The sequence below is a fragment of the Accipiter gentilis genome, chromosome 2 (genome assembly GCF_929443795.1).
Source record: "Accipiter gentilis chromosome 2, bAccGen1.1, whole genome shotgun sequence".
Classification (NCBI taxonomy): domain Eukaryota; kingdom Metazoa; phylum Chordata; class Aves; order Accipitriformes; family Accipitridae; genus Astur; species Astur gentilis.
Genome location: NC_064881.1, coordinates 6,844,861 through 6,868,392, shown reverse-complemented (window position 1 = coordinate 6,868,392; position 23,532 = coordinate 6,844,861). Strand labels below are relative to the sequence as shown.

Here is a 23,532-nt window from a genome sequence, read left to right as displayed (position 1 = left end):
TATAGATCTCAAAGCTAATTAGTTAAATTGAAATGTCTCATTTGGTGTCAGAATGTACCAACTAGAGAAGAAGAATCAACAACTCTGTAAATAACTGTAAATATCTTACTAGAAATGGCTGTTCATTAGTATCTGTCATGCTAACATGTTTATGTTACTTGCTATATTTAAAATCAAACAAGTAAACTACTTACTTGTAAGAGAAAATATGAAATGGTTTCTGAAGATATTTGTGACCCCTTCCAGAATTCTAACCTCTTGTCTTTTAGGCTAACACCTGACTTAAGCTGTGGACTGTCATTCAGCATGAGCAAGTAATTAAGTCTGTAATATAGCAGTTCAAATCCATATTATACCAAACAAAGTTGCTGATAGCCAAATTGAGTTGCTGTTCATTTTTTCTTCAAAGAAAAATAGTGGATTTTATTAGGCTAATCTAGATTCCATAATAACTTCTTTTTTAATCTCAACAGAGAAGTTTATCCAGTGAAGAGTACAGTAACAGTGCCTGCTATCTATGTTTCTTTTCAACACCTCCAAATTCTAAACTTTGTCTCTTACATTGTAAATATACAGACATAGAGCCAAAAGTATAAATCAGTTGCTGTTGCTTATGAGCTTAAATCACGTAGAAAACTGTCTTAATCCAAGTAGCAATTAACCATGGTGTGATTATATCCTTATCGCAATCTCTTTCTCTCCAGAAATAGGGTTTGACTTTCAAAATCATGTGGAAGTTCTATAATACTGCACATGTAAACAAATATAGCTAAATTATTCCAATAATAAATATTTTAGCTACTTTGGGAAACAACAAGTTCGAAACATGTCAACTTGATAACCAAAGAAACAAGAATGATGATTATGCTGATTGAAAAATGTATATGGATTAGTATTTTTTATGAAACTTTCAAGGGATCTGGCAGTTGAATTCTGCCAGATTAGTTAGTTCAAAACTGCATTGGCTTCTGCTACGTGTTGTACTTGTGTATTAGTCTGCTGTTCAGGAGTGGAGGGATGAAGCAAGTTAGAACATACTAGGTCAGCCTACTTATAGCATATTATCTTAAATCATTGATGCAGATTTGTTTGCACTGACAGGTATTTAGAATTGCCAGAGTAGGGATTCATTCTACTTTGCCATCCTTGCTATCAACTTCATTGGCTATGTGTAATTTACCCAAATTTGTCTGTAGGTCTCCTTACTGCTGCTCTCTTTTCCATATTTTTTGTTAGTAATCTCTCTGTACTTTTTCTGTCCTGCTTAATTTAATAGAGAAATCATAATTTTAATAGAAAATAATTCACTGGATAAATTACTGTTCAGCAAAGATATGTATGTCTCACCCTTTGATTTTCATGTATACCTTTTTAATGACCATCTCTAAATAAAACTTCTCTGAAGATTTAATGCAATGAAATGTTGTAGGTGGTCCTGAGATAGCCAGGGAAGAAAGCTTCTTGAATCATATATATTTTGACTTGTGTAATAGTCTAAGATTATTATAGAAGTCAACTACTCTTCTTTACGTCAACTTGCCAGATTCGTATCGTGAAAGGAGTATGGTAAAATCATGTTTTGTCGCAAGTTCGTATGCTCTTAAAATAGGAACAGCTAGTGCCTTTTGTGGGTGAATCAGTCTTTCAGGTTCTAACCAACTGGTCGAGCATCGCTGTGCTAATCCATAAGCAAGACACCTCTACTTCAAGACAGAAGCAGTACAAAAGAGTGTCCAATCAGCATAATTTTAATACCGACTTGAGAGGTAAATGGAAAGCAGATCAGTTTTTTCAGTTACGTGAAATAAAACCCTCATGTTAAGAATATTTAAGCAGTCTGCCCACGTCACTTCATGGTTTGTCTAAGAACTGGCTCTTAATGAGCTATAAGAAATATCCAGATCTTCTAGTTAGATCACCTCAGTACACTGGGGTTGAATATACCTAAACCATTTTAAATAGATATTAGAAAAATCTATTTTGTATTAAAAAAAAAAATCATCAATGGAGGAAGTTCTGCTGTCTCCAGAAGTAGTATATTCTAGTATTCTATTCACTGAATCGTTAAGCTTTTCCTAGTACTCAACCTGATACTCAACCTGCATTTAGGTTTGTTCGCACACCCCGCCCCCTCGCAAGTTGGTCAGATTTCTCCTTGCCCTTGATGCTTGGAAGAAAGTTGGTTACCGTCTATGTACCAAATTACACTGTGTTGGAAAAGACTTAGTTTCTTTGTAGATAAACCATTACTTTCAGCCTTTCTAGACTACATAGTTTCAAAAGCTCTTGTCATTCTTGATTTTTGTACTGTAGACTTTCTCTAATTTGATTTCCTTTTGAAGCATCATAACTGGCTAAAACCCTGGTTACAAAACAAACTAGTAATTACCTTTTCTGTCTTTCATATAACAGCGGTTAATGTATTCCAGAATGACATTTGCCATTTTTGTGCAATTGCATTACAGTTTATTGTCTCGTGTTAATAGGCAATCCATTATAAACTGTCAAAATATCTTTCTGCACATTGCAGCATAGCCAGATATTTCCTGTTTTGTGTGTGTATGCTTCATTTCTCCTTCAGTAACAATCCATACTTTTTTTTTATTAATTTCACTCTGCTGATTCCAGTATGTATCTGATTTGTTGAAATTAGTTTGTTTTCTGATTCTGTTCTTCAAAATGCTTTCTGCTTCCTCAGCTTTCTTTTTTTGCAGGTTGTTTAAATATGTTTCATTGCAACATACTAGACAGTAATGGAAGTAGTGAATAAGGCCAGATATTTACTGAGATGCCTCTTCTCCTGCCCCCCACCAATGGCAGGGAAATACTGCTGATTTCTCTTCACCCATCTACTGTGTACTTTTGATAGTACCAATATTTCAGGGTTTACTATAGCTACTTTTTAAACAGTCTGGAGGGAATTTCATCATGTCTCATGAAGTTAGAAGCACCTGCCTTAAATACTGGCCTACCATTCCTCCTTTTTTTTTTTTCTCCCTTTAATTTAAGCTCCGTAAGCTTCTGAGCACATCTAAACTTTTCTCAGGAGACTAAGGCACCTGAGTCCTTTGCATCATGTGTTGTTTGCTTCCTTTTCTGGTGTAGTAATTGACCTTTATTTATCTTTATTTTCCTGTTAGATTCTATAAACAAACTGAAAGGCTCTTGTTGCTTCTCTGTCTCTTGGTAGCTGAAATTGATTTAGTGATTTATTTATTTTTTTAAAATTTAATTTGTACATGTTTATACTCTACATATACTTGCCCTTTGTTGATTGCCTTTGTATCTACTTTTTGTAAGATTTCTTTTTCAGGTTATTGAATAGTTTCAGATACAACCATAATGATAATTTAAGCTTTTTATTTATTTATTTATTTATTTATTTGTATTTAAAGTTCTGTAGGATTAGCTTGTTCTGGTGTATATTTATACAGTCTTTTTCTAGGAACTGCCAGCTTGCCTTTTTCTTCTAAAATAAATAAATATGTGTTTGTTTAAATCTGCTCTTAAAAGATCTTCTCCTTATTGTGCTGTTCCTGATCCTTTTTTCTCTATCATCTTCCTTTTTTTTAAAGTTACCTTCTACATTTACAAGTAGTTCTACATATAATCATGTGCAAAACTAAAATAGCTCTTGCAGTATCTTCTGCCTTCTTTTGAAAACAATAGTTGTTCCTAGCGTGCTGCAAAAGTTTCGATCTTTCCAAAAGATTTAGATAGCTAGTCAATTCAGTGTTAAAACGTGAAGCAAACTTTTGGACACAAAGAGGATCTTCTGAGTATGGGCACAGGGGAGATGATGGGAGTGATTTCTTTCATTAACTTTAAATTTCCAACTTTCACCAAAAGACTTAATTTTTTAAACAAAAATAAGTAGAATATTTTGTGGTATCTCTCAGGTGGTTATTGCAGGATTTTTATTTGATGATCTAGCATAGTAGTTGCTGAAGAACAACTTGAGCTTTTGGTTAATGAGTGTTACACTACTCTTCTCGCCAGATTTTCTTGATTCCTTCTACTTCTGTGGGTATTTACTATGAATCATTATTTCCAGTTTTGAAATTTATACACACACATAATGACCGACAACTTTTAGCTATCAACTAAGTGTAAATATTTTCTCATAATAAGTACTAACCTGATTTTTTTCCTACCATGCTGTGGTCTTTATTCAATATTTTAGTGAATTCCACTCTCAGCAGTAGCCATTTACAAATACTTTTCCCATTGGGCTAATTTGTTCTATCAGTGGTAATTCTCAAGTCCAGGAACTTGCTATAAATAGTTTTGTTGCAGACAGTAGTGAATTAGTGGATGAAGGCTGTACATGAAATGTGCATAACTATCAAGAGTTTAAATTGAGGAAGTTTGCTGAGTGTAGTGATGATACATTTTCTTTTTCTGTGGAAGTGCAGGTAGGAAGACACCCAGAATTTGAGTATCAGTTCAGTAGTGCAGATGCTGTGGAATGGTTAATGGTGGTACTTGAAGGGTGACTGATTTTCTGGAATATATATAGAATTCAAATTACTTTGCTTGTTCTGTGTCCTCTGAAATGAGTATTTTGCATGTAGGATTTATTGAAGGAATGTTTATATTGGGAAATACTGAAATTCATTCTGTCAAAACTGAATATTAAAAGGATAGTATAAATTGTTTCTTTTTTATCTGTAGGTAGTGTAACTACAAATTTCTGATGCTTTTTGTCTATGATATACCACATAGTGTTAGATCTGTTGTCTTAATTGAAATTAATAAATTATTTTTTTTTACCTCTAGGAGGCCTTATTGATGTCAATATGAGTGAAATTAGTTTTGATGAAATTCAGCAACTGTTTTCAAAAGATTTAGACATTAAACCAGGAGGACACTGGAAACCAAAAGACTGTAAGCCGCGATGGAAGGTGAGATGCTGCTTTTCTGGTTTTTTTTCTGTTAGTGTATAAGAATAGTCTACCATTGCAAGCACTCAGTCTTTTACCGCTGTATATTTTATATAATATGTACTATGTTATACTATATGTGTTATGCTGTCTGTGCTCAAGAAGAGACTAAAGCTTGAAGAAAAACTTGAAATGGATTGTCAAGAACTTCTAAATGTTCACTAACTGTTGTTACTAAACATTTTGTCGTGGATGCAAACTTGTCCTATGTGTATGTTGCTTAAAGTATAATTAGAAGCAAGTGAACATAAAAGGAAAATCGTATTTATATTCTACTCAAAATTTTTTTTCTTTTTTTAATTGTTTGAGCAAAATTCCAACACACTTTCCTAGCAGGAATGAAGGTGTAAAACACCAAGCCAGTTTAAATGTAGAAGTTGAAAAGCCTATGTAATCCATGGGAAACTTGATGTGTATTGAAACACTAGAATTTAAAAATGCTAATATAATAGTTTAATATGTATGTAATTTTTTGAAGGTGGCGATCCTTATTCCTTTTCGGAATCGCCATGAGCATCTTCCAATTTTTTTCCGTCATCTGATACCTATGTTGCAGAAGCAGCGGCTGGAATTTGCCTTCTATGTTGTTGAACAGGTAACAGCATTTAATTGAAAAGCGACTCTTCAGATTCCTTCCTAAAGGGGACTTGATGTTCTTATCAAGATTTGGATGAATCCAGAATTTAAAAATTGTTACTTTGCTGTTCTAATCCTTTGAATGAAAAAAGGAAAGTTCGTGTTGCTTTTCTTCAAATACAGGCTAATATTTTATAGGTGATAACATGGCCTATTTGAATCTATTCTAGATTTGAATCTATTCTAAGTTTTCAAGGACAAAAAAAATGAGGCTATATCTGGCTGGTGACCAGTCACCAGCAGTGTTCCTCAAGGTTTAATTCTAGGGTTGGTTCTGTTCAGTATATTTATCAATGATCTGGACGCAGGAGTTGAATGCACTGTTAGCAAGTTTGCTGATCATACCAAACTGGGAGGTACTGTTGACTCTCTTGAGGGACGGGATGCCTTGCAGAGGGATCTAGACAGATTGGAGCATTGGGCTATGATTAATGGGATGAAATTTAACAAGTCGAAATGCCGGATTCTGCAGTTAGGATGAAGTAAAGCTGGGCACAAGTATAAGTTCAGAGAGGAGTGTCTGGAGATCAGCCCTGCAGAAAGGGCTCTGGGGGTGCTGGTCGGCAGCAGGCTCAGTGTGAGTCGGCAGCGTGCCCTGGCAGCCAAGAGGGCAAACCGCGTCCTGGGGTGCACCAAACACAGCCTGACCAGCCGGTCAAAGGAGGTGATCATCCCGCTGTGTTCAGCGGTGGTGCAGCCTCTCCTTGAGTAGTGTGTGCAGTTCTGGGCCCCACAATTCAAGAAGGATGTGAAGGTCCTTGAATGCTTCCAGAGAGGACAACAAAGCTGGTGAAAGGGCTGGAAGGCATGTCCTAGGAGGAGCGGCTAAGGACTTTGGGTTTGTCTAGTTTGGAGAGAAGGAGGCTGAGGGGGGACCTCATTGCTCTCTACAGCTTCCTGAGGAGGGGAAGTGCAGAGGGAGGTGCTGAGCTCTTCTCCCTGGGATCCGGTGACAGGACGCGTGGGAATGGCTCAAAGCTGCACCAGGGGAGGTTTAGCCTGGACATTAGGAAGCATTTCTTTACCGAGAGGGCGGTCAAACACTGGAACAGGCTTCCTAGGGAGGTGGTCGATGCCCCAAGCCTGTCAGTGTTTAAGAGGCATTTGGACAATGCCCGTAATAACATGCTTTAACTTGGTCGGCCCTGGAGAGGTCAGGCAGTTGGACTAGATGATCGTTGTAGGTCCCTTCCAACGGAAATAGTCTATTCTATTCTACTTGACGGTTTTAACAAGAAACAAAATGTAATGTTTTTTAGTTTGCATCAGTATTTCTTTAACTCAATGTCATGCTGTACTAATCCAAACCATCCATATTTTGATACTTCAGAGTTTGTAGTGCTATAAGTTGCTAGTGCTGTTTAGTTTTGTGTAAGAGGGGAGAACAGCTGTACTTTTAAAATCACGAAATACAGTTGATGTAGTTGGTGCTACCCAGAGCTATTGCTCTGCTTAGCTAGAGCAATAACAGGCATCTTTGTCGATGCTTTTTTTCTCTGTGGTAGAGGATGTATTTCTCATAGTATTGTCTAGTTTCTTCTTGATTCTTACAATGTCTCCTTTGTTTTCTGTTTGAAGACAGGTACACAACCTTTTAATCGTGCAATGCTCTTTAATGTTGGCTTCAAAGAGGCTATGAAGGATGCTGTCTGGGACTGCATAATATTTCATGATGTGGATCACTTACCTGAAAATGACCGAAATTATTATGGATGTGGAGAAATGCCACGCCATTTTGCAGCAAAGCTGGACAAATACATGTACATGTAAGTAATTAGCTTTATTCACATTGTTTCTTAAAGACCCAGAAACATTCTTAAAGTGTGTAAAGTATGAATTTTGTGACAGTATATACAGTAGGTGGTACCAATAAAACAGCCTCCTACCATGCTATTTTAATAAATTAATATCCAGTTATTAAAAGGAAGTTGTAAGTTTAGTGTCTACATTTGATATGTTCCTAATTTGAATATATTATTTATAATTTTCAGTGTCGAACTTGTTGCAGTGAGATTGATCTTTACAAAAAAAGGCTACGTGTGTTAAGGGGGTAAAACTTACCTTGCTTTTTAGCAATCTTTTCTGGCTACATAAGCCTTTGCGGTGGTGTTAACAAAGATAAGCAGATGACCTGCAGCAAAATACCACAGGAAAAATGTCTTAATTATCTCATAAATGTACAATTTATTTCTGCTTTGTACTGCTTTTTAAACAGAAGATTTTGTTACTGCTAGACCATTTTGTATCTGTTCAGTCTCTATTGTCATTTGATGAATGTAGCAGGTCCTGCTGTTTTGTTACCTCCTTTCCTTCTGCTGTTTTACATTAATGATGTTTCACTTCCTTTTTAACACTCCGCGCTCTCATGACACTTTCCCAATCACTTCACATAAAGCTGTAGCTTATTGCTTGCTACATCTATGTATTTGCCATCCTGAATTCTGTGAAGTTGATCAACTTGGCAACCTAGTCAACCTGAGAGATCAAAAGCAATGCATTGAAAACATAACTCTGTGTTTGGGCTTCAGGTTGTCAGCCAATCAGCAGTCAAACCTTTAAAGATTTTATGTGTGTTTAAAAAGATATAAACAAACACATATAACTATGTAAGAGATTTCCTCTAATTTTATATGTATTTATAAAATACATACTTTAGGTATTTATATATACACATATGGAATTTATAAAATGTCTAAATACAAATAAATATTTACAAAATATGCTTATGAAGTAGATACATATTTATGAAATATAAAAATATATATATTTATGTATATATACAAAAAAGTGCACGTGTACCACACACGTACATACATAGGAACAAAAACCTCCAACAGTTCCATTAACTGTCATACCCCAGTTTTTGGTTGGTGGGTTGGTTTTGGGTTATTGGTGGGTTTTTGTTGGTTGTTTTTTGGGTTGGTGGTGTTTGGTTTTTGGGGGGTTTTTAGAACACCTATTATTTCAGTTAAATGTTGAACGGGTTATAGAGTAACAACCTTCCCCAAAAGCTGTTAAGATTTGGTTCAATCCTGTGTTTCCACAGAGATTAGAAATTACATGACTGTGTATTTCTTTTTCTTTCCCCTTGCATTCTGGAGTTATTTGTCCTTCAGTGTGGCAATTGTGTCCTAAGCAATGGTAAATCTTTTATGTAGATAGTCCTAACTCCTTGAAGGTTCCAGATTTGGAAGCATCTCCTGGGAAATATGTTTGATTACTTTTATTTGATGAAATTGTATGCTGTTTCTGAAAGAGGAACACACTTCACTGTAGTAGCTTCTGGGTTAAGGATGCAAGTCAGTATTGATGGAAGTAAATATAGATACTTAAATATTATCATTTTTTTCTAGATTGACAGTGTTCTGAGAACTGGAAATCACATTGCCTGGGCCTTAATGTGTTGTTATATAGCTATAGTTGCTGTTTGTGTTGGCCAACTGCTTATTACTTAATAATATGTTAGTAATTACTGTATGCTTACTGACAAAAAAAGCCTATAGACCCTTTTGATTCAAAACTTTAGCTTCTAAAAACTGGAAAGTTGTTTTTTTGAATACGTATGTATTTCACTGTGGTTGAATATGTACTGTTAAACTGTTCCTCTCAAGTTTTAACACTTCTGTTGAATACAGTTATGAATTAAAATTACTGAATTGATGCATTACTGATTCATAATTTTTTCAGCTGATTAAAGAGAGGGGTTTTTTCAGTTGAACAGTGTCAAAATACATTAGTTTGAGGACCTCACTTAACACTTCAGCTATGGGTTTAAATTAGCCATCTGAAATATGTGATAGACTTACCACCACTTTCATGTGGTGATACTAATTTGAGCTACAGTTTAAGGGTACCTTTTATGCAAATCAGAGACTACTGCAAACATTTTATTTAACTTTCACATATGTTACTTAATGTCAGCGATCTCTGAACCAGTACGTTCAGCATCTGTTCATGTCCTCGTTTAGGGTTCTTGTTTTTTTGAAAGTTATTGTTCAAAGAGAGGGCTACCTATCGAAGTTCAGCTAATAATACAGAATTTGTCTTTTGTTTTCAGTCTTCCGTACAATGAGTTCTTTGGTGGTGTAAGTGGCCTGACAGTGGAACAATTCAAGAAGATCAATGGGTTTCCAAATGCCTTTTGGGGATGGGGTGGAGAAGATGACGATCTTTGGAATAGGTGAGTGTTCAGTACTTATGTCTTTCTCATTGTCCTGTGGTATTCCGTCTTTGAGAGCAATTAGGTGTTTTTTCTGTCAGTTGTTAGCTTTTAAAAATTTGTTTTAAATGAAAAAATTCTAACATTTCTAAAGAACATACCTTTTGAAGGGGTAACTTAGATGTTCCTTTTTCTTGGCCTGGGGACAGTTAACAGGCTTTTGAGAGACAGGTCTTGTAACAAATAATGGATATAACAACAGATAACAATATTAAGCATATTCAGTCTCGTTCCTTCTGGTCTTCTGTGTGTTGCTTTTTGATTTTAATTTAATATTTCCTGCTGCTAGCATTATGGAATACCATCCCCCCAGACATGTAGAGTAAGCATGAGTTTAAGTATCTTTCATATCTTAGAAGCAGTGTTTGAGAGAGAGGTTAATTTGTGACTATATTGACAGTAAACAAGCGTAAAATGTTCCAGTTGAGCTGTTGAAACTGTTGAAGTGTCTGCATGCGTTTATATATAAAAAGATATATTTTAAAGGAAGAGTTTGTATGTTTTTGTTCTTTTTCCGTAGTATTTCCATATTTTTATGCTGTTGTGCTTTAAGAACAAAGCAGGAAATACTAAATATAAAATTATTATTATTATTTCACACTTTACTGTTTTTTGCAAGCTTTTTTTAGTTGTGTTAGGAGTGGTTTGGTTCTTTCAGGGAGAGAATGTCAGTGAATGTAAAGACTTAGCTTTAAAAGATTTAATGCATATTTTTCACTTTTACTATAACTTGTAGAAACATCTTTTTAATACTCTCCATACAAATGTTCATGTATTATACTGCAGGGTTCACTATGCTGGATACAATGTAACAAGACCAGAGGGAGATCTAGGGAAGTACAAATCCATTCCTCATCATCACAGAGGTGAAGTCCAGTTTTTAGGACGGTAAGAAAGATGGACAACTGTTCAAATATTAGAGCTAAAGATGTACGATTTTTTCTTACACGCATACAAATAAGCAGTCAGTGCTTATTCCCTCTTTAGTGCTAAACTTCATATTTTTAGATATTTCTTACTTAACCATGAGAAAGGCTGAGTTTGTGTGTCAGAAGGTGTTATCCTCATAATCTTTGATGCAGAGTGTTGTTGTTCCTTAATAGTTTGGGCAGTAGTGCTGGGAGGGCTCCATTAGTTGGTTAATTTGGATATTCTGCAAAAGGAAGCAGTACAGCTAGGGGAAATGACTCCTGCATGAAAACTGACTTCAAAACTCCTCAAGGATTGGTTTCTTCCATCATATTTCATTCTTTTCTGAGGTACAGGTCTTCTCATTTCCTGCTTACATTGACATGAACTTTTGTGGGTTTTTTGGGGGTTCCTTTCTCTTGCTACACAGATGCAAAACACTTTAACTGGCTAGCAGGTTCTGGCTGCGCTAGGTTGAAATAGCAACCAGAATGCAGCAGATGAGCTACGCCTAAAAATCAGAATGTGAAACACAAAATAAAAGATTTATGGTATGTGTTTTCAGATAATTAGAAATACTGCTCAATTCTGTTATCAATGGATGGCTCTTTCTGGGAAAGTCTTTATTTTCTGCTTTATTCATAATTTTTAAATTGAATGTTCTTAAATCTTCTCTGAGCTCCATAGCTGAGTTTTAGAGCAAAAGAACATGAAGAAATTGAATGTTCTTTAAAAATCAGTTTAGTTTCGGATGATAAAAAGTAAACATATTAAATGCCTTCTTTTTATTTAGTCTTAATGTTAACTTATGTATGTGAACATAAAATCTAAGTGTATTAAAAAACAGAAAGTGGCTTGCTTTTAAAGCTTAGGTAGGTAACTTGGTAATTTCAAAGGGCTGAGAGGTAGTTTCAGAATTTAAAGCATATTTCAAAATGAAATGACTGTTACAGTGTCATGTCTAACATCAATTTAATTGTTTCTTGCAAATCTTTCTCATGTTTTCTTCTTCCAACTCCCTCTGCAGATACAAACTTCTGAGGTATTCCAGAGAACGTCAGTATATTGATGGGTTGAACAATTTAATATATACTCCTAAAATACTTGTCAGTAGATTGTATAAAAATATAACTGTTAATCTCATACCAGAACTTGCTCCTGTTAGAGACTATTGATGGAAGTGGAATGACAAGCTACCCTACCAGAATAAACTTTTAACAGTGGAAGCTACTAATAGGCACGATAAAACAAAACCAACAAACAGCAGCTTAGAATTAGAGATTTTTGACCATTTGATGATGCATATTTGGGATGAGAAGTAAAGTGATTGTATGTATCATGCATTTCATTCTGAAAGAAAAGCCAGCAGCTACCACTCAGATGTTTACAGCATGAGACTACTGTTCAAGCCTTCATTCTTCATATTCTCTATCTTAACCACTCAACTAAATAAACTGCAGAAAACAGACTTGTAGCTTCTCTGGAAGTAGGAACAGAGGCCTCTTCTTCCAGGAATTTTTTATACTAAACCGCCCCCGCCTCGTGTATTTAAATGAATGCTTTTGTTTCTTTTTAAAATGTGTTTTGTAAATATGTGATGTAAATTAATGTGTGTACATTGCTTTTAAATTGCTCAATATTTTATGCTTCAGTATGTATTTGAGTGTGTTCTCGTTTGAATTCTATAGGAATGTTTTTATTAGCATGAAAGAACAAGTGTAAAATGTAAGTATGCTTAAAAAAGGTTATACCTTATGTGAAATGAAGGAAATATTAATTGTTGGCCAGCTATGACTGTAAACTGTTATACTAGTTTTGAGCTCTAGGCCTCCTGCATATCTATATAGAAAAATCAATTTCGTATATGAACTTGCTAGAAGAGAGCTTTTAATTTTATTTATTGCCAGCAAAATTGTATGATACCCTGCCTGCCATCTAAATCCTATTTATATGCATATTGCATGCGTATTATGGAAAATCTTGCGGTTGTTGCGTATTATGATCTACAGGAACTCTTAACTGTTTCCAAGTGTGCCACTAGTGTCAATGTCAGGGATTTTAATGCCCAAAACAATGTGTCTGGGTGCGTACAGTATTTTGGTATTGTTTGTTGGTTTTTTTAAAATCCTAGTAAACAGCACTTTTATTCCTCCAAAATCAGAAGAGCCAAAAATGTGTCTTCATTGGAAGAATATTAAAGTTAGATTTTTAAGAAAATAATAAAACATAGTTTTAATAGTTCTAATGCTTGCAGTGTGGGATTTTCAGAACTATGGTGTTGGTCAGACTGTTCCACTGATGATGGCATAAGTGGAACTGAAAGCGGGCCAATCCCAAGTGCTTTTTAAAATTCCACTCATAATATATTAATCAATATAGCTATTTAAGGGCCTATTCTGGTAGAGTGCTGAGTGCTTCTATGATGCACTAGGTATCCTCAAGTCGATGACTTTAAATGAGATTGAGGTTGCACAGTCCCACTAAGGATTGGTCCTGTCTGTTTCCCTATTTTTGTGGTGTTATATGTATGAGTAACTAGCCTCTTTCTTTGGCTTATAATGAAAAAACATATCTTATTTTCTGTTTGCTTGTAATGTTATGCTACCTACAAGTATCCCACTGCTAAGCATTATTACCTTTTCCTAATATTTTTTTACATCCCTTGTTAATACTAAGGAAAAGGACTGGATCATTTATTTTCTATGTTAATGCAAAGATATTGACCAAGATCTATTAAACTGTTTTGTTTGTCACAGTTACTCAACTCTTTAGGAACCAAAGACTGACTTCTGCTCCCATGAAGAATGGAAAGCAGTATATAATAAGGATTGTTTATCCATAGAGTGTTCTGTAAGAGTGTTGACAAAGCATACTGACTTTTAACTCATTACTGTGTGTTGGTTTCCTGAACTGCTGCCACAGATGATGTGGTGCTTTGTACATTTGAGTTTGTTTGCCATAAACACCTTCTATTTCTTTGACATCCCAGCAGCAAATTTTGCCCTTAGCCATTCTTCGGTAAAGTTATGAGCTTAGTTGTAGGTATGCCAAATATTTAGTAGAAATGTAATGATTTAATTTAAGTAGTTGAGAACAATTGTAAGGGATATTTTAAACCATATTTGAATTACCTTAAAATCTACCAGTTAATCTAATATGCTTTAGGAATGATGTAATGCAATGAAAGTAACAAAAAGTGAGCATAAAGTGAACAAAACATCCTTCAAAAGCATGCTTAAGTGGCTTGATCACCTCCTGATATATTTTTCTATAACTGAGTGTATAGAATATTCTGAAGCATATGGTTAAAGGGGAGATAATTAATACACTGTATGAACAATTATATCTTCAAAATAAAGTTAGTCTTATTTCATAACAGACTAATACAATTCTTTAAGAACCGTTGAATAAATTTTTAAATAACTGATGTAATTTTGAAGTGATTTCTGGTTTTCAGTACAAGTTCACCTACAATCTAACACCTATGATTATGAAACATTCTTTGGTACTGTAGGTCTGTACTGTTTCCTGAAGCATGCTTTTGTGCCCATTTGTTAGGCATTCTGTGAAATTAATGTGCAATTTTTAAAAATTCTAATGCATATATATGTATATATAGATACATATATACATACTATATTACACATATGCTGTGGCTGAACTAATATAACTTTACAGCTCTAAGTGATTAATCATGTATGGTCTTAGAAAAATGTGATTTAAACCAGTATGTGAGTGGATTGTGACATATAACTGAGTTCTTAAAAAGTTTACATTTTGGTGCCCCAAAGTGATGGATGTTAAATTATGAATTGTTAACGAACACTCTTCTCTAAATACCTTTTATCACTTTGTTGGGAAGTTTTAAAAGTTGCCATCTTAAATTACATCAAAATAGTGTTTGTATACTACCTGCCTGAACTCAGTACTATTCTGTAGTGAATTTTAACATAGACAGTGCCTTCAAACAAAATAAATGCGATGCAGAACTCAGAGTTGTGCACATTCCTTTTGATATTTTCATGATTCTTGTAAAATGTAGAGAGAAGTCAATCACATTGGTTTTTGCATTGCTGAGTAGGCAAATTAAGGATGTCTTCTCTTCAAGGAGTGAGCATGGAGGGAGAAGAAAGAGGGAGTATTTTACAAGATTCTGAAGGTCTTGCAAATTAACAAGTAAAAACATTACAGAAATACTAACAGTGGAATCTGGTTAATATGCTAAGATACTCTTAAGCCCATTTGCTGTATTTCAAATATAAGTAGGAGAATATAAAATATAAAATCCGTTTTGCAATAGACAGTATATTGAAAAGCAAGTGCAAAATGTCCTTTTTCTTGGATCTTGCCAGTCTATTTTTCTATTATTATGTTTACTAATGACTATGTTGTAGTGGGTTACTAATGAGACAGTTATTTAAAAATATTAAAATGATCCATTGCATATCAGCAAGAGGAAGTGTACTTACGATTATTTTATTTGTAGAGGTATGTAAGATAGGCTTAATGAAAAATGCACTGAAACAAATGCTGGGAATTTCCTGTGTACTATCATAATTTTGGGTTTGTTGTTGTTCATGAAAATGTTTGTACTTTTTTATCATTGTCTTTTATGAAATATAATGTTCTAAAGATTGTGTTGGTTTGTTTATTCTGAGGTTCTGTGGAGAACATATCTTCTTTGTGTTTTGTTTATAGACAAAGTGCTCATTTTTCTAGTGCTCCGTTCCTTGAAGTAAGAACAAAAGGAAGGTCCATCTGGCCACCACATACATCAGGTTAGGCTGTGGTGGGATCGAGCCTTAGGCCAAGAAATCATTTTTCCTTTATTGGTATTTATATGCTCTCAGCTTTTGGTTTTATTAGGCTAAATGACTCACTATTTTTCCGTACTTTTTCAAGATAGGGTTGCTATTCTGTTGAATCTTCTAATGGCTTTTCTCTATACTTATTTCTGTGTAGGATTGATCTTCCTTATATATGGATTACAAGAATGGGAAATGGAAGGATTCAGCCGTATTTCTTCTGGCGTTAAATGGGGAGCTGGTTTTCTCAGGAATCATCAGTTATCCTCCTTATTTTTCTTTGTATCTTACAGCTATTACAAAAGTGTTTGATGGTTAGAGATATGCAAGTCATCTTTAGGAGTGCTTCGACTGGGGACAGAGGTATTTGCAGAATTTTATGAAAATATATGAATAAACTTCTTCAGGTATGTTTGATGGATATTTTTTCTGCAGCACTGGATATGGACTCTCCTTGAAAGTGTCATCAGTTATATTGGAAAGCAGGAAAGAAGGCATTTTAAGTATGGGTAGCAGCCTTTGCATCTTTAAATGCTATTCTACCTTTCTGTCACTTTTAAGCTGCTCTTGCTTCTATTTCTTACAAATCAGAATTGGGAGGTGAGTTTAGCTGATGATTATGTGGGGCCCTGGGTAGTAGTCCCATGTGACTTCATCTGTTGTGGGCTTCAGTAATGAAGTACATACGGTGGTAGGAGGTGGATTGCATTACCTGTGTGCTTACTTTCCATGAGACACCTTTCACATGTGTGTTGTTTGCTTCCTTTGCAAGAAGGAATGTAGTTTATTAACTTCATGGAAGACTGTGGTTTAGTCTCAGAATCCCAGTAATGGAGTTTCAATGCATTTTCTCTAAGCTTAATGTGGTTTTTTTTAAACCCAGAACTTTTATTCAGAAGAGCAATACTTACAGAATACAGAATACTTTTATTCTGAAGAGTATTTGAAAATAAAGTCAATACACATTCTTCCTAAAGTTAACAAAGTGAATAAACAACTTGACTGTTACTGTTAGTGATCTACTATGAAATCTAAAACTGTTGATACAGTCAGAAACTAAGTTCTTATCATTTATGGAAATTTTAATTTACACATCTAAATTTTCATGCTTAATGTCAGCTTCTATTCCACTGGCTCACTAACTACTGCCATAGTTGAGTAAGAAAAGGGACTGAGGAGAACAGCAATGGAGTAATGTCGATAACCAGCATCATTAGCTGTGAACACCACCTGGAAAAAGGAAAACCAAATACAAGACAAATGAGAAGTGATCTCTAGATATGAGCCTAGATAGAACCATTGCGATCATTTTATCTAACCTCCCACAAAGCTTTGGTAAAACCTTCTTTTGTGGCGATTTGATCACTGTGATCTGTGGCTTCCTGTCACACAGTTTTTCCACTGGTTAAAACCATAGAGGTCACTTGTTATTTAAATTTTTATCAAATATATTTATTAGCCAAATTACTGTTTCCTTGTTGGTACTCATAAATGACAAGATTTTTTTTTCCTTATTGAAGATCTACATTAAACCCCATTGATTGCCTTGATTAAAAAAAAAAAGCATTCTTTCAACTATTTGGATATTTTTGCTGCTCTTGTGAAGTCCTGAACTTTGAGGAACAGAATTAAACATAGGGCTACAGTAACTTATCATCAGGCCAAAATGCGAAGCTATGAGTTTCTTTAATCCTACTTACATACCTAATAGATAAAGAAGGGCTGCATTAGTCCTTTAGCCACAACATAATGACTTTACATATGATCATTTACAACAGCCCTTTTAACATCTCCCCCATCAGCTCATGTCCTGTCCTTTCTTCTATCCCTCTACATAGTAGATAAGTCTGTGTTGTGAGACAATGGATGCCAACTTTTAAAATAGACACAGTTTAATAATGTTCCATGATATGTAGCTTGTCCTCCTTTCAACATTAATAAAAAAGATGCATATGAAACGGCCAGTGAACTGAGCAAAACATGATGCCTTCTGAGGCTTATTTTTAAGAAAAGAGGCTCTTGCACTCTGGATTAAATTATTTTCTAGTCTGGAATATAGGCTTAAACATTATCTTGATGCATAATCAATTTACTTGCATGCTCCAAGTCTTTCATCTTGCCTCTTTTATTTCAGTGATCACAGAAAGCAAGACTCGTTATTGCTTAGAATAAGAATGTCATTTCTTATCCATTTCAGGGAGGCAGAAACAAAAATTAACCCAGGCATTTGCCACCTTTTCTCCAAGGAGTTGAATGGCTCTTCAAGCAGCAGTTACAAACTGTACAGCTGGTGGTGCTCACTGGTCTGTCACAGTCCAGCAAACAACTCATACAAGACTGCTGCTGCTGTTGAAAAGTCATGTGAAAGGACCGATGCTCTGGAGGGGAAGGGGACAGCCCCCAAGGAGCCCCAAACCCTGCAGCTGGCCTCAGTTGGTACCTGGTTTGGACCACCTTCATCTAACCAATTTATCTGTCCCATGCAAACTAAAAAGGCCAGTTATACTTTTTTTCTGTGGTAAACCGAGGATCTAAGCATCTAGAACACTGTTCATACTTCCATTATCTTTAAACATCTAAATTATAAACTTTGTCTGCAGCCACACAAATACTGGATCCAAAAGGCAGAAAAATGCTTTTCCCAGGAGACTTTACAGAGTATTCCACCTGCTGTTCTCCCTCAGGCGTCTAGAAATAGTCACAGGAAGAATTGCAGGCTTAAGTAGAGGTAGAAGGATGGAAGATGTCTTTGTAAGTAATGCATCTAAGAGCTTATTGAGAGTTATGGGGAAGTTAGTAACTAGGTTCTCTCATGAGTATGTTGTTACAAAGCTTTGAGACTGTGGATTTAAGGTGTTAATGCGAAAATATTCTAGAGTGGAAAGAAAGTTCAACACGTGCAATTAGTAATTGAAGCCTAGACATATAAAGTATCTTTATTCTTTGCAACTAAAGTACAGGAGAAAATGAATACTCACATCAGCATGGTGATGGAAGGGATTCAAGCCCAGCCTCTTCCAATAAGAAGCTGTGTCAAGCTCAATCTTGTATATCCCTGTTACAAATTGTTCTTTAGTTGTGAGCTCATGGAGCTCTCCGTTGTCATTGGTTTGTCTGTGTGATAGCAGAAGAATGCACTTTTATATTTTGGTTAAAAGCCCGAGAAAAATGCAGTTCTTGGCAACTGAACTTGAGTGATGTTGTGTAGCTTAAGTAATGTGATGAATACTTCTATTGATCTGGAATGGCTTATGTCCATCTGTATTATGGATGCTTCAGAGCTTGTCTTGGCATTTGCTACTTCCATGATCGCCACAGCACGTGGCTGCCTGCCATGTCACCAGTCTGCGTGGTTTGGGGGTGAGCCAAAAGCTGGCATTGTTGTTCATAGACTCTTGGCAGAGTCTTGGAGTTAATTAAATGAACCCACTCAGAGGGAAAACTTCAACACTGCTGTAAGCAATGTGGAAGCTCTGTGATGCACTTACTGTGCAAATAGGGTCAGCTCTTGATTTTTCCATAGTTTTCTTTCTCATTTAAATGTATTGAGTTGTTTTATCAGTATGAGTACTTTTTACAGCTGGCTTTTTGAAATTTGAGATCTGCTGTTTGAAATGACTGTATGTCAACCAACAGTGTAGCCTTATGGAATTCCCTGTTGTCTGTATTGATCAGTTGGTTTTCCATCCTCAACAAACAGATGGTTTTGTTTGATTTGAAGGTGCTATCAGTGCTATCCAAGGCCATGGTACTGGCTTGAAACTATACGCCTTTGAGCGCCAACGAATTTAGGGCTCCGGAACCAATATTGAATGCTGTCTCTCAAACATGTCTCTTGGTTGAAACCTATTTCTGTGAAATAAGTTATATAATACTAGGTTTTTGATTGGGTAGGTTATCCACAAATAACAGTGCTGCTAGTGCCTGATTTTAGTAGTCGTAAACCACTGTTTTGTGTTCTAGCTGCTAAATCTTTTTCTGAACATATTTTATTCAAATTGCATGGAGAGAAAAATAAAGAATTGAATGGTTTGTATGTCATCGTCCAGTGCGTTACTTAGGATTTGTGCTTTAATATGGCTTATAACTATGAAGTCGTAGAACACAATTTGTATCATAGAAGATGCTCTGTAGTCAGTTACCAGATTTTTTTTATCCATTCAAATGTCTCTCTTCTTTTTTGTTGTAGATTGATCATTGTTAGATAACTGTTCATTTCTCTAATAAGCTTTCTTAGCTAAAACCAAATGTATCTTTAACTGAGAACAGTTATTTCAGAATCTCTTGCTAACATTCAATTATTTACAAATTAACAAGGCTGAAAAGGTTGCGTTAGTATTATCAAGACTTTCACATACCTTATCTTAAGGTTACTTTGTTTCAAATGTTAAGTATGTTTTTAAGGCTTCAGTCAACATCCAGCTGTTCAGCTGAGTATCTTTTTATAAAGCTTCTAAGCTCAGATTTGAAGATAAGTAAACTGAACACTCTCTTAACGGAAAATTTCTTGCGTTTCCAGTGACAGAATATGTGTGAGGCTATCTTCTCACTTGAGGGCTGGGAGGCAATTTAAGTAGGACAATGTGAGTAGATTGTTCTTCCCCACTTTGTACAAATATGTGTGGCCTTCACTGTAGCTATGTTTTTCAAGGATGCATATGAGAGCACTGTTGCTTCTGCCAGCCCACTGCTCTATGACACCAAAGAGCCACTTACGTACAGTTTCTCATGGACTTTCTAGAAATGTATCTGAGTCAGGGATCCCACTATTGAAATTCCTGCACTATGTCAGCGTTAGCCCTTAGGAGCCCTATCTCCCTTTTTTAGGTAGAACAGACTGTTAACAGACCTGGAGAGGTCTCTGGTGAGACTTTGCAACTATCTTGAGGAGATAAGTGTGGAAGTGGGATGTTCCTTGTTGCATAAAGAACGTTCATTCTGTGCATCCCCTATGAATTTTTTTTTATTTCATTTCAGATTATACTTCAAGTAAAAATTGCTTTTGAGTTTTTTAAAGTGTTAATAAATACTAAAATTGAGGGTGATTTGAAAAAAGTCATCTACAATTTAAATTCTACAATTATATTTTTTTAAAAGACATGGCAACATTTAAATATCTGGGAGATTCTTTTTCTTATTTTAGATGTAATTGCTTCTCTGTGAGGGAGGAGGTGAGAAAGTTTTTTCCCCCAATTTTTTTCCTTTTGGCTGATTTCCTTTTTCCTGAAGCAAAGAAGGCTATCAATTATGATGTGGTATGTGTTCAAAACAGTTCTGTGTTTTCTTTTTAAAGCTGTGGTGTATGAAATGAAAGTCCATCTAGAAAGAAGGAAAATAGCCAATAAAGGTAGGATTCTCAGCCAGGGTCTTAGTTTCAAACAACTAAAAGAGTCTGCCTGATTCTTCCACTAACAATGCAGTAGTTCATTGCTGGGTAGTAAAAAGTAATACAATCCTTTGTAATGAAATAGAAGAGAAGCGATGATTGAATTAAAGCATAGTTTAAAATACTTTCTTGTGCTCACAGCAATTATAAAGCATTATAAAACTATTTTGGTAGTTGTAGCACAGTTAAAAGACAGTCTGCAGCAAATTCATTCAATAGTATGTTGTCTTTCCTCTGAGTAAAGGAGGCGTCTTACGTTAGAGAATGTAAAACTGTTTTTTCAACTCTTTGGCATCTTCCCATTGCCTTTCCCTTCTTTCACTCATTATTTTGGTATGACTTACTTTGAATTTAACAGTTCCCAGGATCCATCTGCAGCTTCTTTATATAACTTAACTGGGACATTTGGAGCTGGACTTCCTCGGACTGAATCCAGAATTTTTATAAGAAGAGGATGCTTGGAGTCAGCAGAGTCCTTCAGGTAGGAAGACAGAATTTTTACGTTGTGAGAACGATAAGCAATGGCTCATAATAAAGCAGTAAGGAATCTTATTCTTTAGATCTACATAATAGATCATATTTTCCTCAGCAAGATCACTGTGTACTGCAGAAATGTAGCCTGAAGTTTTCTGGGGGCTGGAAATGGTGGCACCGGGAAGGAAGGTATTAGGAGCTGTCGGGGGCAACTGTAGCCATGTGCGCTGAGGAGGCACTGCGGCTGTGTGTGAGAACACATTTCTGTTTTCTCTTTGTCATGGCTTAGCTACACATCATCTCCAGCATGAAGTTGTAACTAAATTGTGACCTCAACTGCAAGTAATTAAATCATCAAAGGTAGTAGGAATGTTTGAACATCTGACAACTCTTCCTCTGGATTTTGGAGTGGCAATTCGAGCGCGGCTTCTGGATTTGAAGGCCTCTGATGTCTTGTTGCCATAGAGTTATCTTTACTCTGCTGTAAACTTAATAAGCATCACATACGGACTCTGTCCTAACACCACGTTGGATCAGATTTGTCAGCCCCTGGCAGCTATGCAGGGATAGGAGAGGAAAACCTTACTTCAAAGATGGGATAGCTGTAGTTTCACTCCCAACATGTTCATCACAGGCAGTGGTTATGCCCTGATGTTTTACCTGTTCAAAGGCAGAGGTGAATCAGAGCTTTGACATTCCATTACCTAATTTTGTGTATGAAAAGTGAGAAGATGGAGCTTTGTCGAAGGTGCTAATCAGGGGTTATCTCAAAATAGCAATTGATCTCCGTTCAATCATTGCAAAATGAATCATGATGTAGATGTTAAAAACTAAAAGCCCTCTCTTGCATCCCCTCTTACAGTCTGTGACATCCTGAATATCCCACCGGCCAGGAACCCTGCCCTGTATCAGACCAAGTTACCAGCATGTGTCCATACCGCCTCTACACCCTGACTCCTCAGGCTCCCTTTCTGGAATGCACTGGCTCCTTGCTAGTGTTTCTTTTGAAGCATTGGCAAGGGGGGCTCTAGTGCCACCACCTATTTCCCTGGCTTTTACACCCTGGGAGCTCAATGAAAGTCTGTGTCCTCACAAAGGTTGGTCAGGTATTCGTTTTCCCAAAGATCAAAGCTTGAGAGGAAGAACGAGTAGAGGGGCAGAGAGAGGGACAAGTTTGTTCTAGAAGAATTTCAGGCTGAAGCATCTGTGTCTCTAGCTTGTTTTGCTGGAATAAATGAGCCCTCTGGAAGTGCGATCCTGGCTTTGGCCCTGTTCTTTGCTTGCGTCAATGGCTGTTGAGATCTCTTCTTGCTTGCATGGGATAGAGCTGTAGTGGGTAGAGCAGTAAGGGAAAGGAGGAGAGAAGGCAATTCTCGAGCATGGATCTCACGACAGGAAACGAAATCCCTCATGACAGGAGCTTGTTCATTTTGTTCTAAGGGCTAATAGTTACTTTCCAACAGGCCCAAGGCTTTTGTGTAGTGAATATGATATTTTTTTTCCTTTCTTATCTTACATTGTTTTTCACGTAGTCGCTGAGTCTAATGACAAGTGCTGCTTCTCTAACCATAAAGCCCTCTCGCTAATCACTGGAGAAGGAGAAAGAAAGACCAGAAAAAGAGCAGTAGGAGAGAACTACAGTCAATACATACCATAAAATAAAAATAATTGCAATAAAATGGAATACTGTATTTTTCACTTACACTAATTATATTTAAAAAAAAAAAAGAAAAAAAGCTGGGACTACATCAGTATGCAGGACCTCAATACTGAGACACTTACCAGTGGTGCAGCTTCGGAGAAAAATGCCAGGCCAGCTAAGAAAACAAGAAATACAGAATGAAAAGCCATTTTGCCTACCACTAGGAAGTCTCAGTGTCAGCAAGTAGAAACTGGTGGGATCTGTGATTTTTATATCGAGGCCCCTAAACTGAGGCTACTTATCAGAAAACCCGTATGACTTTCAACATGCCGATTCATACTATTTACTTAGTAAACAGTGAGAAAATAAGTAACCCATACAAACATGAACCTTGTCTGCAAAAATAAGTCTCTTCTATCATTGCCTGTGGAAATACTATGAATATTGCCTAGCTCAACTGCAGTGATCTGTTTTCTTGGAAACAATGTCTATTCTGTTTTATTTTTCTCTTTTTGTTG

At 36.0% G+C, this 23,532-nt stretch overlaps 2 protein-coding genes across 3 annotated transcripts in view; one reads left to right on the top strand and one right to left on the bottom strand.

Moving 5' to 3' along the window:
* B4GALT6 (beta-1,4-galactosyltransferase 6) overlaps nt 1-15,996 on the top strand; it is a 35,879-nt gene extending 19,883 nt beyond the window's left edge. For both annotated transcript variants that reach the window (XM_049820437.1, XM_049820429.1), the window contains 6 exons: nt 4,780-4,904; nt 5,422-5,538; nt 7,158-7,345; nt 9,637-9,759; nt 10,585-10,686; nt 11,735-15,996. In XM_049820437.1, coding sequence (XP_049676394.1) covers nt 4,780-4,904; nt 5,422-5,538; nt 7,158-7,345; nt 9,637-9,759; nt 10,585-10,686; nt 11,735-11,882 — 803 coding nt within the window. In that variant the 3' untranslated portion in view covers nt 11,883-15,996. The remainder of the gene's footprint in view (nt 1-4,779; nt 4,905-5,421; nt 5,539-7,157; nt 7,346-9,636; nt 9,760-10,584; nt 10,687-11,734) is intronic.
* Nucleotides 15,997-16,419: 423 nt separating this feature from the next.
* LOC126047180 (transthyretin-like) lies at nt 16,420-23,294 on the bottom strand. Its single transcript, XM_049820461.1, has 4 exons — nt 23,155-23,294; nt 21,243-21,373; nt 18,491-18,626; nt 16,420-16,742 (listed from the first exon to the last, which is right to left on the bottom strand). Exons 1-4 carry the CDS (start codon nt 23,221-23,223, stop codon nt 16,635-16,637), a joined length of 444 nt encoding a protein of 147 aa, XP_049676418.1. The 5' UTR covers nt 23,224-23,294; the 3' UTR covers nt 16,420-16,634.
* Nucleotides 23,295-23,532: the final 238 nt, after the last annotated feature.